Below are 19,546 nucleotides of genomic sequence, written 5' to 3'. Positions count from 1 at the left end.
TTCTTGACGGTAATGTTTTGGTAGGCCCGGGTGATTTTAAATACCCAACACTAAACTGGCTCCTCTCTTGACTCTTAATGAGGAAATGCCTCAACACACTCAGTCAACTTACTATAAAAGACCAGGCTGAACCCACCCCCCCCCCCCCCCCCCAGGAGTTTAGCTTAGTGGGAACCTCTTATACAGAGGCAGTACGGAAGAGTAGAGGAAGAAGAAGAATGAGAAGAAAAGAGAAAAAAAAGCAGTGCTTGTACTGTATATTTATCGATTGAATATTTAGAGAATCATCAATATTTTAGTGAATTCTAAGAATAACACATGTTAAAAGTGTGGAGAACGTTAGGACAGTGTAGTGAAGCAGAGCACCATAAGCAGATGCATTTTTTAAAGTTGGTAAAATGATCATTTGTGATTATGGAGCAAAGTCTGTAACTTTGGGTAGACACCTCAAGTGTGCAGCTAAAATACACTCACACACGACAATTTTCACTCAGTTGCACATTTTCAACACAATTGTTTTCAAAATAATACTTTATTTAAAGAATTATGCTGGTTTTTATTAGTTTTGTTTTTAACAGGGGTTTTTTTTCTATTTCTCAACAGACATGGGTGAAATTTTCGACAATGGATCCCTGGGCACAGAAAGCAGAAAACCCAAACACCTCTCCTACATAGGCTCCAGACAAAGACTGTACAGTTGTTTAGCCTGTTTCTGATGTTGCTTTGGTTGCTTTGTGGTCATTTATTGTCTCTTTGAACTTTTAATGATTTCCAACTATGAGAACTATATTTACTCATGGTCAGCAGCTGGCATTCTATTTTGGGTAGTTGAGATGTGAATGTTGGTAAATTGTGGTCTCGTCAGCTAAAAGTCGAGTTTCAACCCCAGGATGACACATTTTCATCAGACGTCATTATTCAACCAGACTAAGAGTCTACAGATATGCTCCCAGCCAATGTTCCCTCTAAGCTGCGCGCTTGAGCAATCGCGCACTGCTCGCACATTCTCAGCGCACAAGAAAATCTATGCAGCGCATAAAATAAAATTCAACATAAACGTATTAATTAATATCTAATATTAGTCCTAATCTTATCTAATCAATTAAACCAATAATAATAATAATAATAATTTTGTTTTCTGTACTATTTTGCAACGTAACTCAGTGAGTGACAGGTGTCCAGCCAATGATACGATTCGGTTCACTTACGCTACGCAGCCAATCATAGCATTGACACATTGCCCTGCCCATTCGCGCCGTGCAGGTTAGCTAGCTATCAACAGTGCGGCGGAGTTACGAGACGCAAATGCTAACCCCTTATCATGGCGAAAGGAACGGGCAGCGACATAAAGTCAAAGCAAGAAGCAGACGAAGCCATCAACCTGGACAAAGTGTACAACCATTGGAGAAGTGAGAAGGACAGACGTGAAAAATAAGGTAAAATTTAAGTCAGATTTGTGCATATTCTAGTGACATTTATTAAGATTTTTTACTTATGGATATTAACAGTGGTGTATAGTAACGAAGTAGAAATACTTCGTTACTGTACTTAAGTAGTTTTTTTGGGTATCTGTACTTTACTTTACTACTTATATTTATGTTTACTTTTACTTTTACTTCACTACATTTTGCAAAGAAAACTGATACTTTTACTCCGATACATTTCCCCTGAAACCTTCGTTACTCGCTACAAAATCAAATCTATCTTTAGAAACAAAATGAATCATGAGAGCAGCGTCGGGGACTGTGGTGGAACACAGACTGCAAGCAAGCAGGTTTGTTGAATCAGTGGTCCTAGCAGCAAGTTAAATCATTGGTCAGTCACGTTAATGCACAATTGCAAACAAGTGCTCTCAAAGCCGCGGTGTTTGATTCCCAGTGATTCCCAGGATGCTACATGCTATAAGCTAGCGGGCGACTACCTGAGTATAATTCCACTCTACGATGACTGATTTCATGATGGAAGCAGAAATGGAAGCACCTGCTACTCCCGCAACAAACGACGGTGGTGACGAAGACCAACACCAGTGGATCGCTAGCGAGTTAGTGAGCTGAGGAAGTGTTGACAGTTGTGCAGCACTAGTTGGCTAACGTTAGCTATAGCTAGCCACCACACCATAGGATTGACGGGAGCCGAGAGAGCGCAGCATTCGGGGAATTCTTCGCAGCAGTGTGCAAGCTGTGTGTGACGCTGAACACACCTCTACCTGCCTCAGCGGCCTGTGAAAGGATATTTAGCATCGCAGGACTAGTCTTCAGCCCATGATGAGCGAGACGGAATTCTCGCAATTTTGAAAACCAACTTCTTTTGAAGATGAACAGGACATGTTTCAGTTTCAAGTAATGACTGTGTTGTTACTTTAGTATTGATCATGTTTTGATATTTGAGTCATGTTGTGGATGATCAGATGGAGTTATGATGGTAGCAGTCGCCCAATTGCAGATTCAGCTTGAGCAAAACCTTTGTATTCAAATCAGGCCCATAGGAGTTTACAAGGCAGGCGTCCTTTCTCAAACCACTGACCTGATGCATCAAGTGGATATGTTTTGCTGAACATAATATTATGCATTTGTCCTCTATATCCTCTAGTCTAATGAGCAGACTTATAAACGCACTGTTACAACTCCTTCATAGTGTCATATTGCTTTACGGAGAATTATGATGATAAGTTCATAGTAGATGCAAAAGTATACTTATGTACAATATATTATGTTTAACATTGTTGCTCCTGGATGGATCACAGCCAACCCAATTATGTTCAACACAGCTCCATGTCCTTGGTCATGGTGCCACAGCACTTAAAAGAATAAACTTCATAATTCTCACAATTCTAACCCTTTGCTTTTTTATTAACAGCATTTACTTGTACTTTTACTTTCAATGAACAGGTTATGATGTTCATTTAATGTTCAGGTTATGATGTACATTTAATATCAGAAAATTACTTTTGATACTTAAGTACTTTTGTACTTAAGTACAATAAATATCAGATACTTTAAGACTTTTACTCAAGTAGTATTCTAAGAGGTGACTTTTTACTTTTACTTGAGTAGTTTTCCAGTAAGGTATCTTTACTTTTACTCAAGTATAGCTTTTGAGTACTTTATACACCACTGGATATTAATCATTAAATTATGTTACTACTAGATAATTTATGGGGAGTAGAAATGATAATAAAAAACTGAGTAATTACATATTTTACAGACAGAGTTACAGGAATTTACACTGTATCACACAAGCTACAGCACACGTCATTGTGCAAAATGTGAATGTTTTAATGTGAACAAAATGTTATGTCTGAAAGGTGTATATGTATCATTTCTTCCAGAACAGGACCCTCACACAGGCCACAACAGGACCTCACACAGGCCAAAGCAAGACTCTTCCCATGGCCAAAGCAGGACTCTCACATAAAACATACTACACATCTCATGAACAACAAGATTTTTGTCTTTTTCCTTTAAAGTTTGTCAAATCACTTATATTAAAAGTAAACTAGTGAAAATTGCTGCTGTAATTTGATTCTTTTAATAAGCCATGTAACTTGCTATGATCCAAGGTTTTGAACAGGTGTGATACTGGTGTGTGGCCACAGCGTGCACATCTGATGTTGCTCACAGTGGTCCTCAGTGTGCTCAGGTAGCTTGTGTGTATGCCCAGACACATGAAAAATTAGAGGGAACATTGCTCCCAGCGCTTCGAGGCTGTTCTTAAGGCACAGACACTCTGTTGCGTCGCCTCACGCCGCCTTTTCCTTTGTCTTTGTCTTGCACATGAACACATCACAAAGACTAGGACAACGGCCAACTAGCGTGTACGTTCTGGGCCTGTGTGACAGTAAATAACTTTCATACCATCAGGTAGTTATGCATATTATTGTATTTACATTAGAAATCCAAATCTTTTTGATACTGCAGATAAACAGCATCCGGTACATGACCAGAGGAGGCAGCATGTGCACACCTATCTCCTTCATCTCCCCATCTATAACCTCAGGGTCACTTAAAGTCCACCACATTACTACAGGACCAGATCTTGCGAAATTAGCATGAAAACACATTTATTTTTCCTTGAGAGAAAAGACAGGACATTCTTCGATGCAGGAACAAAGCCTTGTCGGAGCTATAAAACTGTCCTTCGGGCTCCTTTAGTCTGTGTCCACTGACGTTTTATTCCAGTCTGTCGGAGGGGAAAAAGTTTACTTTTTATTGTGAGAGGCAAATAAAAGCTGCATTCCTGGGCCCGCTGTTGCCCCTGTAATAGTTTACTTTAAAGCAAAAGAGGCAGAATGGTCTTTATGATTCAGACCCTCCCATTCTATTGTGGGTTTCCAGTAAGAGAGAAAATGCCTTCAGAATTCATGGCTGCCATGTAAACTTCACATAAACTGGCTGACCTTTCTTTTGCCAAAATACTGTAGTTGTATGCTATTCATTCAGAGTTTATGATCTAATCATTTTTGACCCCTCCTCCCCAAGTAATCCTCAGTGGACCAAGTCAAGCAGCTTACTGTGTCCCACAATTACAATGTAGGATTTGTAATGGGAACATAATGTGCCTTTGAGTTTTGTTCATTCCGCAAACTCAGCGTCAGCGGCCACTAAACGGCACACAGACACCGAGCTCAGAACATCTCTCTGAAGTCAGGACTTCTCACAGAGGGACTTTGTTACTGAGTGATTGGTGTTCATCAGAATCAGCTGATACCAATAAACTAACAATGTTCAGTGCTCTCCTCCAACATATGTGATGCTATTTGTACTGCATTCCTAAGACGGAGTGGCACACATTAGTCACACACTGACCCAAACCACCCACACTTCATAGCAGGATCACTTCTCATTGTAATAAGAAGTGTGTATACCGTTCTTTTCGCAGCATATGAAAATGTACGTCCTCCCGGTTTTGACAGGGTGACTGTAGAAGGCAGCAGGCTTGAACCCTCCCTGCTGCATGAATGGTCTCTACAGTGAAAACTATTATCTTAGAGCACACAGGGCTGAACAATGGTTTCTTCACAGTGTATGGATGGCTGATTCTATTCAGAGTACAAGAGATCTGAAAGGGCTCCTCTTAAATGCTACTACTTAAAAAAGAAAAACCATACGTTTGTTTTTTTAGAAATGCAGAATGGTTACTTTGCAGCTGGTTACATGTCACTATTGCAGAGCAGCAAATAATCCTCATTGTGCACTAATTTATTTGACAAACGCCTCAGCTGACTACAAATGCACACCGGTCCGCAAGAGTGCTTTGATATCAAATGCACTCCCATCTTTGGCATGGAAGCATGTGCACAGCGGAAAGGAAACCGACTGTGTGGCCATCGATGTGCAGCGAAGCGATCCCGTTACCTCCATTTGTGCAGGGCAAAGCCAGGACACTGCTCTCCACAGGTGATGCAGGGCTGTCCTCTCTGCGGCTCATCTGCAGGGTTCAACTTTGGAGAAACAGGAACAGGAGACGACGGGTCATAGTTGGCTCTTGCTTTGTCAATTTACACAAGAACACTGTGGCTCTAAATGTCAGACTGTCTTCAGCTAAGTTGGTGAGTACCTGTAGGAGTTACTTCACCTGCACCACAAGAAACCGTATTATGAGATAACTGAACGAATTTATTAAATGGAGTTCTTCAAGTCACCTGCATTAATTACAGTTACACCTACAGCAATAAAACATTTTGGCTCCTCATCAGTTAAATACAAATGTGTTACGCAACGCATCGTCCTATATTCAACAAAGCAAGAGAGAGAACATGTCTTTGTCATCGTGTTTCACGCTGTGTTGTTGTTAAGACTTTCAAAACAGATGTAACTTATGCCCTTAGCAACCGGACAGAGCAGGAAACAGAGACAACTTCACATCAAACAAAAACAAGACTCATGCGAGGTTTTTTTTTCCCAATTATTAATTAAAGCAGATGGAGACCTGCGCTAATGGAAACCACCAAACCTTTAATTGACTTGGTTTTGCATACCTACCGATCTGCTGGAATCTCTCCCTCTGCGACTGAACATGACAGGCTGATCACAGGTCAGTGAAGGCACAGTCGGCTATGGGCGACAACAAATGGCGCACCGAGGAAACTGGAGTGCGGAGTTGTTAAAATGCCCCCACGACTGTTCCAAACGCACCAAGTCGATGCTGCGGTCCTATCCTATTAACCTCCTGCATTAATGCATGGAGCTGTTCCGGATTGCAGCTCCACCCTGTTTCCTCACGGCCAATAGAGAACTAGAAAATTACTTTTGAGAAGAAAAAAAACACGACACAGTATAATTAAACTTTGTACGAAAGCAGTGATGCAAGTGGTAAATGGCAGTGTGGGCGAGTACTGACGTCCAGCCTGAGAAGATCTCAAGGCAAACAGCAAACCTTGTAATTATTGAGGAAATACATGTTTTATGCTTTCAAACGCCCTATTTTCATAGAATCAGTTTCTTATTATTCATTCTGAGTTCCAAGGCAACGAGGCAAGTTTCATTGTGCCAAAAGATTCAGTTGGAAAAAGATGAATATATTCAAAGAATACTGCGTCACAGTATAACACAATGCAACCTTCAATCATCTATTCACTGTTTCATTCATACACATGTACTGTTAGATTGTGGGATTGTTTCTTTTGTATGATATTGTATTCTAGTACACTGTAGTCTTACGATATTGGTCTAGTTTTTGTAGTTGCTTTCAGTAGCTAGGCACAAACGAAATTGCACGACACGTTATATTGTGTATGACAAATAAAGAGGATTTGGGATTTGTTTTGGGATTATTTTTAGGACCCACTCAGCGCTATTTACAACTGCTTTGTTTCTCAAAAAATGAATCCTCCAAAAAATAATTAAAGCAGGAAAGTGTATCAGAAGTCGAGGTTTCATAGGGAGCTTCAGCATACATGCAATCTCAGTGCCGCTCCATTTAAAAAGCAAAAAAATGTTTGTGTCCAATAGAAAGAAATCCATCCACAACAATTCATGGCATTCACCCCACAGTATTGTGGATGCCTAAACTTTAGAGAGCTGCATAAAAGAGCAGAGCCTTGAGCAAAAGATGTCTAGAAATGATAATATATATTCGCACATCTTGGTGGAAGAATGCCTGTGAGTCAGAGCGCTCTCACACCGAGGCTGTGCCGCTGAAGCCTCTTCTCTGGTGATGAACAGTAGGCACTTGCTGGAGAGAGTCAACACTGTCAGACACTTTTGAGATGAATAGAGGTTAGAAATGACTGTCTGAATAACTCTGAATTAAGAGATGTTCTGAGGGTAGATACAGGAGAGTATTGGCAGGACTGTCTCTAAATTGTGAGTGGAAACAAGAGGAAAGAATATTCTGTTGTCCCTGATGTAAAAGTGTTTTTTTTTTAGTACTTTCCATTTATTCTGCTGAGACAGAAGTGTTTCTAGTCAACAATCACATCAATTCAAAGCTTGAAATAAAGAGTTTAATGACTGTAAACCCTGGAACACAGACAGGTGGTAATGCAAAGGTGTCTCCACAGTGCCAACAGTCTCACCACAAGGTCTATTCAGCATCTGTGCTGGAGCTTTCGATTGTATCATACTTCTAAACAACAAATCCACAATAACTGATTTTTAAGCCACTGGGGCCTAGAAACAAGCGATAAACGCAACGTTGACATCGTATTGCCTTATGAATTGGCAAACTGTAAACAGTGCCCTGTTTACACATCCAGAGAAGATTGAGCATTCACTGCTCCACATGCAAGTAGTCATGTGTTGCATTGTTTACATGAACATCTTGAGCTGCTTTGAAACCAACATGATCAGCTTAACATGACTAACTTCAACTCCAATTCACTGACCATTGAAAACCAATGTGAAACGATGGAAGCTCACGAAGAGCTACTGAATGGGTCTTGTGGTGAGATGGTTTGGAAGTCAGCAATTTATTTCTTGTGTAAATGATCAAAATTGCTCTTCCATGAAAATAATTCACTGTATTCCACATTTATGCGCTTCTTTAATATGAATATTTTCTAACATAATGCTTATCTTTGATTGACTCTCATCATATGAGAGAGGATGTATTAGTATTAGAAGTGTTAGTAGAATATTTCCAAATGCCTATTTCAGTCAATCCATCAAAGGCACAAGGAAAGTGCTGCTCTCTTCCTTGCTCTTTTATGTTCTTTCTCATTTTTTGGGGAGGAAGAAAAACAGAAAGGCAGCGGCAGGTGTTGCTGTGTTAAAATGATTCTGTACTGAATTGAATTTGGACAGAGAAGCAGCGAGTTCTGAAGGACAGACCGGGAACCCTGAGACACTGGTGGATGAAGTAAGAAAACATCCTTGTCAGCAGTCTAGAGTCCAATGAGATAGAAAAAGAGAGGAATGAACAGAAGACAAATGCAGTCATTCTACATTCAGATAGACATACTGTATCTGGGCCTCCACATTTTTAGTGTGTGCATGTGGGCCTGAGGCTTACTGTTCTACTGAGCCTCAGTTCAAAGCCTCCTAGATTACCTTGAGGAATGATGATGATAAGGATGGTAGTGGGATCCGATCCCGGGGACTCATGACTTTAAAACTGCCCTCATTAAGTCTTAAGTTAAGAGCCGAAGCACTGTTGGCAGAATCAAAAACAGCTTGAATGCTATTAGGAGCAAAATCTCCTTTTTTGGTTGTACAGTCACCAGGATGCAGTGAGTGTCAGCGTAGCGGATATTGGGCTTTTTTTTCATCCTGCTGTCATTGTGGAAAACAACAGTCTTCATAATCTGGGATTTCTGATGCCGTGCATTTTGCCTCGCTTTATCTCAAATATCTTGCCAGTGAACTTTAGACCTGCAGAAGTCTGTCAGGGCTGATTTGGCTTCAATAAGCGGCTGCTTGCAAGGTGGCAGACATGACGTTCAGAAGTGTTGGGAACAGCCTGAAGCCTACAGCTGCTTAGGTCACTGCTCTAATCCTTGTGGGAAGGTCTGGGAGACTTGCACTGTAAGTGCACACTGTACTCATCAGAATACAGATATGGAAATACACAGGGAGGGAGTCGTTTCTATGAGTATTTCTGTGTGTGTTGGGTATTCATCTGGGATCTCCTGTCTCAGTTTGCTGAGCTATTGTTGTCAACACTGGTGTCAGATGTCCACTGGTCTCCGTCCCCACCCACCCCACTCTATCTTTTTTACAGATATGCAATATCAGATCACTGTACGGGACCCAGAGGAGCAGAGGAAAAACGACAGGCCATTTAAGATTACCAACAAGAACTCTGAGGTGAAGCAACGCTCTCATAAAAACAATGGATCTGCTACCTAATCTACAGCTAAGAGTGGATTCCACTATAGACTCTACTGTGTGGATATGTGTTGAAATATATATTTGTACATGTATTCAAATATTTCAAGCTCTTAATAAGTGTCTGTGTACAAAAGAAAATAAAGGCTATAAAGATTTGAATCTTTGTAAAATGTACTCACGGAATACTCAATGCCTTCATTTAAAAAGAAATAGAGGCCTTATCTCATAATTATGATTTACGATCTCATAATTAGGAGAAAATATCTTCTAATTCAGAGAAAACGTGCTTGAAGTTATTAGAACCTGATCTTGTCTTGTAATTGTGAGATAGTAAATCGTAATAATGACATCTTTTTTTTGCATCTGTTGCTATTTTACGTGTTCTTTTCTGTTTGACGATCACTGATCATAAGGTGCTTATGATTCCAATAGGAGACATAGTGCACTAACTCACCCTCTGAGGCAGCATCAGTATCTGCACAAATAATTCGATGTATCAGATTCTTTACCAAAGAGCGTGACACATTATTTCTTGTAATGGAAAACATGAATACATCTTCCAAACTATGGTTCACCTGAGTTCCCATGAACAGAGTAAGCACAGGTGCCACTTTCTGTTTTGATCAGATATGCAGCTGAAAACTTGGAGTGATACAGTCTCTGCAGCTACAAGCCAAACCCGCATTCAGCCTGAATGGAGGAATTCACCATCACGTTCAATGGTGATGCAGCTATCGATGAGCGGGGAGGCAGAGCTCTTTGGATTACATTTGGCTACATCTGGAAGAATTCTGTTGTTTCTTTATCAGAAATATCTCATGTAATACAAACCTGTTGACACACTGCTGTCATCAAGCTGTTCTATAAAGAGCCGTCTCACAGCTTTCATGTGGGAGTAAGAAAAAGAAAGGGAAGCACAGAGAGTTCTCCTGCAAACTAACCCCCGAATCACGTTAAGTTTAGAAAAGGCCTCTGCAGCTGTTGAAAGCTCGCGCCTCCCTCTCTTACCAATCACCAAATGAAGTGATGGCTCCTCATCTGAGAATACCAAAACAACATGAATCCTATGTAATGTGAGCGTGTGTAAATTAGTCAACCAGAGCAACTGAATGCATATTCATTCTGCCCCCCCCCCGCAGTCAATTGTAGGATTTTATTCCCCACTCGGTGATCATGATTATGAAGTTACATTCAATCAAACCAATATTGTATCGACAAATCTGAACCAAGTGACTTTTGTTGAACAGCAGTCAAATACCAAAGTCAGTGAACTGACTCAGTAACATCTGTTTCATCAACATCGACCTCAAGTTTTCTAACTTTAATAACTATAAGCTACTGGTCAGACCACAACAGACTGCAGAAGAAAAACAGCTGCATTTACAGAGTTCAGCAAGGGTGTTTTTATGAGGGGTGGAAGTAAAAGGTCATTCCCTGTTTGCGTTTTTGTATCGTGAAATCTGCTCAGCAATGGATTATAATTATTTGGAAAGACCAGTGTTGACATCTGGTAGATGGCCTGATAATTCACTGATATGCATACAGACAGAGACTACATTAGATCCATAAAACACACCTGTCAGGTCACAAGCCAGACTGTTATGGTGAGAGAAGGTGTGTAATCGTATAATGAAGAAGAAGCACAATGGAGCGAGAATTTTACGATCCAAGCATTCATCCGACTATTGTGCGTTCAGGATTTTTACATTCAATGTTGAAGTTGGGAGAAGCATCAAGGACAAAGTGGAGTAAAAACGATATATTAGTGCGAGAAGCAGACAGGCAGGCGCGGCATGTATCAGGCATTTTATCTCCTTCTTATGCATTGCTTATCTGATCTCATACATAAATCATGCTTTTCATATGGCACCACCAAACTATGCTCATACAATTTATGCAGATATGACATGAATAAATGTCTTCACAAAACAGAAAATGTGTTGCCAGACGGTTCAGTTTTTGGCAATACTGAATGGTAATTCATAGTCAAAGCCTATATACATTCACATAACGAAAAGGTAAAATAAATATTGGCATATAAAATAAAGCATATATAATGACACTTTACTTCGTCAAGCTTCAATGATACATTTTCAGTTACTTGATAAACACGTGGCAAATGTGAAAAAAACAAGATAAATACACTTGAATATCATAATAATCCCTTCATTTATGGACACCTGAGAACTCTATGGACTGAACTACATTCTGACATTCACAAAAACTGTCAGCAAGACACTAAATGTTTACTTCCCTGTGTCTTTAGCAATAATTTCATGTATAGAGGCAGATTAACACTGAAATTCCCTTTGTCTGATGTGTGCACATTATCACGTACAGTAAGGCACTAAAATAGCATCATTTATGCCGTCTTAATCAGTTGTACATCAGGTATGCACCCTGCATATCTACCATACACACAGTTTAGAGTATTTTCTTCTAGGTTGTCTGAATTTGTTCCTGGGAAGAAAAAAAAAGCCTCTAAAGGTGCTGCTCAACGGCACATGCTGTACAAGTGGACTCCAGTTACACTTCGCACCTGCGCATGTGTCCAACATATATGTTGCCTGAAAGGGTAGCGGTTTTAGAAATGACCCACTGATGGGAGACACCTCCCTGAATATGAACAGGTCCAGTGACCACAACAACATTAACATTATTAGAATGCCTCAACTTGATAAACTGGTCTAAAAAGAAACACATGGCTGTAACACAGGCAGTGTGGAGTAGTGTCAGTACCACAGAGTACAAATGGCAAATATCCATTGGAAGGCACATTCTGGCAAAACATTGAATAAATGGCAACGGTGTGGTGTTCGCTTCTGACAACAAAACAAATGATGTTACAACACAACAATAAATGGAGAGAGTACAATAAATAAGACATTTCTAACCTGCTATGTACAATACTTACACCAGATTCATTTACACTATTATACACGCATGTGAGGTCGTGGAGGGTTTAACCGGTAGCACCAAAGAGGAGGGACGTCTTGACACAATGAGTATGAAGAGGAATGGCGAGGATGAATGGGAATAGATGCTGAGAAAAAACACATGCCAGCTACATTAACACTCAGTTAGTAACTCATTAAACGCACAAGGGAAGATGTGTATTCACTGAACAGAAACATAGACTCCAGTTCTGTAATATGAAATGCTTGATATTCAGTTGACTGAAAATATAAGCCTGGTTTATTCCTTTGTTTTACAAGCATGACTGGTGTAGATCACCCCTTATGAGCATTAAAAACATTAATAACACAAATGCTATTGTAGTTTAGTTGAGGAGTTGTGTACATCTAATAAGGCCTCATCAGTTTGGGTGTTACAGCAGGTTCATCTCAAGTGTTTTGGATTTTGGTGGCCTTGTCGTTATTTGGATTACAGATTGTGCCTCGTACAATTGAAAAGTATTGTTGTCATGTGAAAAATGCATCCCAGACCTGTTTGATGGCATCAGATCTACTCCACTGTCACAGGCAGACTGGAGCTTGAGGACGGTGTGCATTTACCGCAGTAGCCTCCGCACATTCCTGACACGCTGCTGCCATCCTGTGAACACAGGAGGAATAACATCAGCTATCTGCTGTGATATAATCATACTGATGAAGAACATGAGAAAAACGTATACAAAATATACATATGAGAACTTTTTTCAGGATCACAGCTTGCTTGCAGCATCTCTCTGTCCTGTGTTGAAGAAACGTTTTGATGAAGCGCTCTCCCCTATCACCGATCTGAACTGTCAGTGTAAAACAAAAAAACATTGCTTTGAAAGGTTTTTGCGGCCGGGTTCTTTTGGTGGCTCTACTATTAGCTTTCTCTTTTCAAAAAGGCGCACAAACCGAGGCCCACCAGGCATGTTGTGCCCAGGATTGATTGCATTGGGTAATCACATGCAGCGTAATGGGACGGTTTCGTCCAAACATCGAGAAACAAAAAGGAAATTGCATCAGACGAGTCCGACAAAAGCACGATCCCACGACATGAAAGCCACAGCGTGCAGTGAGTGGTTTGACTGATTTCCTCTGGAGTGCTCTCCACGTCCCACTCTCACAACCTGGCTTTATTTAAACTGCCTCTAGTGCACACAGTGGGCCCGCTGACTATGGGTGTATCGGACTGTGAACACGTTTTTGGCATCACAACTGCCTCCTGTTTTCACCTCACCAAAATGCACTCTCCTTCTTGATCTCCATTTCAAAAGAGGAGTGTGGGGGGGGCCACTTGAGAGAGCAGCTGCCCAATAAGGGTGCTTTCTCAGCGAGGTTATGGGGAGAAGTGGAGCTGTGAATACAGAACCCACTTGGGAGTATGCCCACCAATAGCTCTGAAGCCAGGAGGACATGCAGAGAGCAAAAACAGCGGAGGGAGGGATGGAGTAAGAGGTAACTCAACAGAGAGGATGAGGCAGTGAATGTAAAATAGTTGCAGAACAATGTATGGTACTATGTAACTATTTTAACAAGCTGACCAGGACCTCACCGAATATATATCGATCATATATATATGTGTCGATCATCATGAATGAATGAGGGACTATCATGAGAGTTATTCATTTTCTTTCACATTTTTTAAGGGCGTACTCAAATTCTATAAGACCACTTATTTGAAGTTTGCTGTAATTTGGGGAGTTTTCACAGAATATGGACATGTACATATGTAACGTGTTGCCAGTACCTGTGATTTTCGTATATCAGCCACTACATAGTTGCCCTGGGAGATCCACGAGGAGTCCTCAGCCACCTTTAAACCTGTTCCTGAGAGGTTGATCCTGAACCGCCCCTGAAAGAAGAGACGGAGAAAGAGAATATATAAATAAGTTATCCCATAGAAATGTATCATAGCAATGTCAAAGAATACATGAGAACGGAGATGGACAAAAATATAAACTTTTTTTTTTATCAATTAATGATAATTTGGGACATTTTCATGGAGCATATTCCAAAACTAGAGGCACGATCTGAAACAAAAAGACGACAGGGAATAATGACGGCAAAGCATTTAAGTCTGTTCCAGAGCAGGATAGCTCAATGGAATGGCTTACTGGGACACTTAAAAAGACCTGAGCCATCACTAATGTTATTAGTTACATTACCGACTGTGACTAAGTCTACAGTCTGCAGTGACAAAGGTTGAAGTCATTTATTTAACAGCCGCTGTTGTTCTCACCTGTGGACAACGTGCGGCACTGTAGCAGTCTCCAGCTGTAGCAAATGGAACACTCTTGCCCTCAAGGGTGACAGCAAACTGCCAATCTGTAGCTGAGTGACAAGATAAACCAACAAGTTAATCAAGTATGATGTGACAAATACTGCTACAGGAAGTTCAGGTGAACTTTTATAATGAGAGCTTACATCTGACATAGTTCTCGTGTTATTTAACTGGTCTAAATCCAGCCTTAGTTTTGGGGTCAGCCTAATGGAAATATCAGTATAATTTCGTCTACTTAGAGCAGTCCCATTTAATTCCCTCAAGCCTTGTAATTGTGACATCTTGAGCCCATTAACCCTCGTGAGCATGGACATAATTAAATGGCAAAGGAAGTTCTTATTTGAGAGTAATGCAGAGTTAACGGCGGCACAGGATGCTGTTGTATGGGTGTGTGTGTGTGTGTGTGTGTGTGTGTGTGTGTGTGTGTGCGAGAGCCACTCACTGACGATGTCCATCTTGCTGAGGTCCAGGCGGACTTTGGAGAAGGTGGTGATGCCAGCGGCGGTGTAGTCTCTCCGACAATCACAATCCTCTCTTTTGGAGTCATTGGCTGGACACTGGGTGGGGTCATTGAGTCTGGGAAACACAAACACACACAAAATACCGTAGCTCAACTTAACACTTCCATGGAATTTCTTCATTCTACAGACAAAAGAAAACACTGCCAGGAGTCAGCTGGAGTTTGTAATGAAATAGGCTATTCCCATTGTTATCCTGTTAGCTGTTTACCTGAAGCCAAAGATCTCTGAGAAATTATCCCCTTCACCCGTCGTCAAGGTGATGTACTCCTGTGGAGTCGCTGTCTGCATTCCTGCACAGTAGACCTGAGGAGGAAAAGGGCGGAGGAGGAAAAGGAGAGGTGGTATCCAGAGGGAGGAGAAGTAGGGAACCAAGGGTGAAGGAAAGGGGCGGAGGTGGCAGGATGGTCAAGAAACAATAGAAAAGCAGAGAAGAAGTGCAGATTAGGAATGGAAAAACAATAATGTTGGTGAGGAGGTGAGGAAAAAGATTAGAATAGAAGATGTTACAGTGCTGACAATCCCTACAGACGACCTATTCATTCAAAGTCATTTTGAAAGCGGTCAAAGAATTCCCTCTTAAACTGTGTGTTATGAAATATGCTGCATCTTTTTGCAACCTTGTACATACACAGTCACAACAGGACAGCAAAATGTAATCAGAATGTCAATTGTACCCCTCCCCTCATGAATAAAACCTGCTGTATCAAAAAGATCATATCATCTCACCTTGAGTGCCTTTCCTTGAATATTGAGAAGGTGTTCGCTGTCCGGGAGCGGGCCGCTCATGCTTTGGACGGCTTGGCAGCTGGAAGGCAAATGGCCTTGGAGACACAAAAGAAGTAGAAATAAACAGGTATAAGAGTGTATTATGCTGGAAAATAATTAAGACATGACAAGAAATCAGGCTTTATGCACACGTGTGCAAGCATGCAAACACAGATTTCAGACGTTAAGTCAAATGTGGTAAATCACAGCATCAAATCAAAGAAAACGAAAATAAACTCACTCTGTGATGCCTCATCTTACCAAAGTGAAGTAAATACAGTGAATCTGTGATGATTGCCTCGGACACATAAATACTTAACTTCTTTATTTTCTATTTTAACTTCTTTAAAAAGCCTCCTGTGGACAGGTGTCGTAAATTAGCATTTCGCTACAAACACTTAACACAGTGCATCTGGGCTTTGTGCATAAATGTATGTTACAATTCTAATGCTACTGTGATGTCCACATCAAATAAAATAAACATAACATAACTTCACTGAAGGCCAAATCTCTGAGATGACAAGACAAGCCATACCGAACACTGGGTGCATTCAAGCAGCCCGTTAGCCTCGCAGTACTCACAGCTTGGGTTTCTGCAGACTTCCCTAGCCTCTGGCATGGCGTCTTGAGAACACCTGTTTCTTTGCTGACCATCTGCCGACACGCACTGCACCGTCCTCTCCATCACTCCATCACCACAGCTCGGTGAACACTGGAGGGCAGGAGGATAACCATGACAGTGTGAAAACAAAACTTGTGGATGACAGTCATGCCAGCAGTTCTATCTTCAAAGTGGCCCCAATAAAAAAAAAAGGTTACATTAGTCACATATACATAGAGAAGACCTGTTTGATTTGCATTTAATATTGTGACATTCATCTATTTTGTGATGGTTATATTTTAGGAAACTAAGACCACAAACATGCATGCACCGCCTTGACAACACACTGATAAATGACTGGACAACATTAAGAACCATGGACTCGCTCACCGCTCCCCAGATTCCAACCCTCCACTCCTGTGGCAGCGGGCACGGGTCCAAATTACAAGGCATGTAGCTCTCAGGGGGGGTCCCGGGGCAGTTAGACAAAGACTGATGGCCATATTCATAGTTGTCATTCTCCACATGCACCTCACTGCAGGAGATCAGACGCCGGCGGTAGCCCTGTCCACAGCTGGCTGAGCACTGGAGGAGAGAATAAATCACCGGCATGAAACAATAACAGCACTCCACACAGGAAACATGGGTGATTTCTGTCATTTCCGCACCACTGGATTAGGTGATTCACATGAATGGTCTTTTTGAAGAGTAAAGTATTTCCTATTCAGAGAAAACTGACTGATTACAATTAAGATCTCACAGCCTTTAGTGGGACAACGTCATTGCTGATTTGGCCCTCACCTCAGTCCATTCCCCTGTGATCCAGATCAATTCACAGGCATGCGTGTTACAGCTCTCCATGTCTGGAGGTCTGATCTGGTTCACACAGTACATCTCATGGACCGCCTGCTGGTTGTGGTCTACACACAGCAAGGCCCGTCGTCGGTGGCCTTCTCCACACGACTTACTGCACTGTAATGGACACAAGAAGACACTGGCCTTTTACGAAAATTAGTGGTCGTAAAAAAGAGTTTTTCTTTTGATTAAAGTGGACCTAATTACTGTATGCACATCTATCCAGCAGCAAACAGGAGGCTGCATGGGCAACGACAAGATTTTAAAGTAGGGATTCTGAAAAATCATCAACATAGGTATCAATGCAAAGGAAGAGCAAGGATGAACAGTTTGAGATCTGCGTCTTCTCATGAAGCAGTGCCTTCACCACATGGAACTACAGCGTGAAGATGTCAAAACAGTAGATAACAGCTGGGAGGAAAACACAGCGCTGGTGAGCAGAAAAACCTGAGCTGAGGACATGGACAAGTCCCAATAAGAGATTTCACAACTTCTAACTCCCGGAACAGTTTACAGTCCATGCCAACAATGCGTCTGAGGAAAGGTCAGAGCCAAAATTTAGTAGCAGTAAGCGACTGCACACTGCGCCCCAAAAGAGAAGAATATCACAATACGGTCGATGCTTCTGACCAATGAATGAGTTGTTGACTAAGACCCAGACACCCACTATCTCGATGTTTTACAGATGAAACTTGAGTTGAAATAGAGCCAGGGCAAGCAGGAGCGGCAACAGGCACAACAAGCAGCCACACACAGCGCAGCGGACATCTTCCTGACTGGTGGTTGCCACTGCACATGTTTACATGAGAACTAAATAATACAAGTAAAGAGTAGCACCATGAGAGTATGACCGATCAAATCAACCTCGGCAAGAGACGTAAGTTGAGAATGAAGCATTTTAGAGAGGCTTCCACTTGCGTCAGAAACACTGTGGTGCAGCCGACTGCAGCTGGTCTTCATCACTCTTAATATCTTCAATGTCAAACAACTTAAATACCTGGAACTATTGTGAGCTGTGCTGCTGTGCTATGCACAAATGAAACTTACCCTGCACGACGGCTGCCTGAGTTTCAGTATGTTTTAGTTGTATCAACGGTAGACAAAGATGTAACAACAAATATTTAATTCTAGGTCTATAGAAAAAAGCTATTTGAGGAGATTGACTCAGGCGGCAACCTCTGGGTCTGAAAAGTGAAGCCAGTGCTGAAATGCCTTAAATATGCTTTCTTTTCACTCCTCTGGTTGTAAAAACAAAAATGATTGCATGATCCATGAGAAAGTGACCCTAGAGCTCCAAACACTTCCCCAGATTAATTAGACTCTCCTTTCCGAGGACACACTTCATGCTGCTCAGTGACCTACATTCAGCATCACTTGAACACAAGAAGGAACTCCTGCTGCAGCTGCCTAACAATCACAACAAGGATCTGTCCTCTATCCTACAGAAAATTGCTGAATGTTGATCAGCAGGTATGCACCCATTAATTATTGCCGAGACTGCAACTTATATCAAGCTACAAGACTCCTTAACTTTGAGTTGAGAGCAGATAAAAGATAGATAGCACCATTATACACTTTTTCTAAATTAATATTCAATTGTGCTTGAATATAAGTTTGTACTTTGTACTTTTAAGTCCCTTGTAAATGTGGTTTTATCTCAACAACATACAATTGTCATGACTGAATAATCATACAATCTAAAGTTGGCAGAGAGAAATATTTAGGTACTGCTAATAAAAGTTAAATAAAAAAATAAATAAGCAAACAACCCCAAATCTGTCATCACATTTTGATTCAAACAGCTAAATCCTGAGTCCTGCACAGCTGTATGCCACATCACTTATTTTCAACTGAGAACCGCCCCCTTTTAACCGGTGTAAAGCCGGATTTTTCTTTAAAAAAAAGTGATAAAATAAAATTAAAATTAAAATACAGACCAATCTCTCATAGGGACGAACAGAATCGGTTGCAACTTTGGCAGAAAGTAGTGTGTGTCCATGTGTACACATCACTCATAATACGACACTGACCGAGTAGGTTCTCTTAAAGGACCTTTAAACAAATCTTTAAGTGGCAGCATGTAGAAGCGAGTTGATGTTCAGATAACAGGTGTGCATTTACTGTCCCTGCTTACAGGGGCGGACTGGCCATCGGGGATACCGGGGGAATCCCCGGTAGGCCGACGGGGTTTGGGCCGGTCTCTGACATCGCCGGCCCCGACTATATTATATGCTTCACAGAACACGTTCAATTGACTCTAATACCGAAAGTCAATAATCAGTGAAAACTGTATCAACAGTATAGACTGACATTATACT

General features: G+C 41.3%; 1 protein-coding gene across 1 annotated transcript in view; it reads right to left on the bottom strand.

The window, feature by feature from the left end:
* Nucleotides 1-11,780: 11,780 nt before the first annotated feature.
* The window catches only part of adamts9 (ADAM metallopeptidase with thrombospondin type 1 motif, 9), a 41,686-nt gene continuing 33,920 nt past the window's right edge, over nt 11,781-19,546 (bottom strand). Inside the window, exons 31-40 of the mRNA XM_079265368.1 lie at nt 17,175-17,345; nt 16,764-16,958; nt 16,355-16,484; nt 15,734-15,828; nt 15,216-15,310; nt 14,929-15,062; nt 14,445-14,536; nt 13,953-14,057; nt 12,716-12,824; nt 11,781-12,312 (exon numbers count right to left, since the gene is read on the bottom strand). Of these exons, the coding sequence (XP_079121494.1) occupies nt 12,735-12,824; nt 13,953-14,057; nt 14,445-14,536; nt 14,929-15,062; nt 15,216-15,310; nt 15,734-15,828; nt 16,355-16,484; nt 16,764-16,958; nt 17,175-17,345 (1,107 nt within the window). The 3' untranslated portion in view covers nt 11,781-12,312; nt 12,716-12,734. The remainder of the gene's footprint in view (nt 12,313-12,715; nt 12,825-13,952; nt 14,058-14,444; nt 14,537-14,928; nt 15,063-15,215; nt 15,311-15,733; nt 15,829-16,354; nt 16,485-16,763; nt 16,959-17,174; nt 17,346-19,546) is intronic.

This window comes from Melanostigma gelatinosum (assembly GCF_949748355.1).
Source record: "Melanostigma gelatinosum genome assembly, chromosome: 3".
Classification (NCBI taxonomy): domain Eukaryota; kingdom Metazoa; phylum Chordata; class Actinopteri; order Perciformes; family Zoarcidae; genus Melanostigma; species Melanostigma gelatinosum.
The sequence above is the reverse complement of the archived record's forward strand: the minus strand, read 5'-3'. Positions and strand labels throughout refer to the sequence as shown.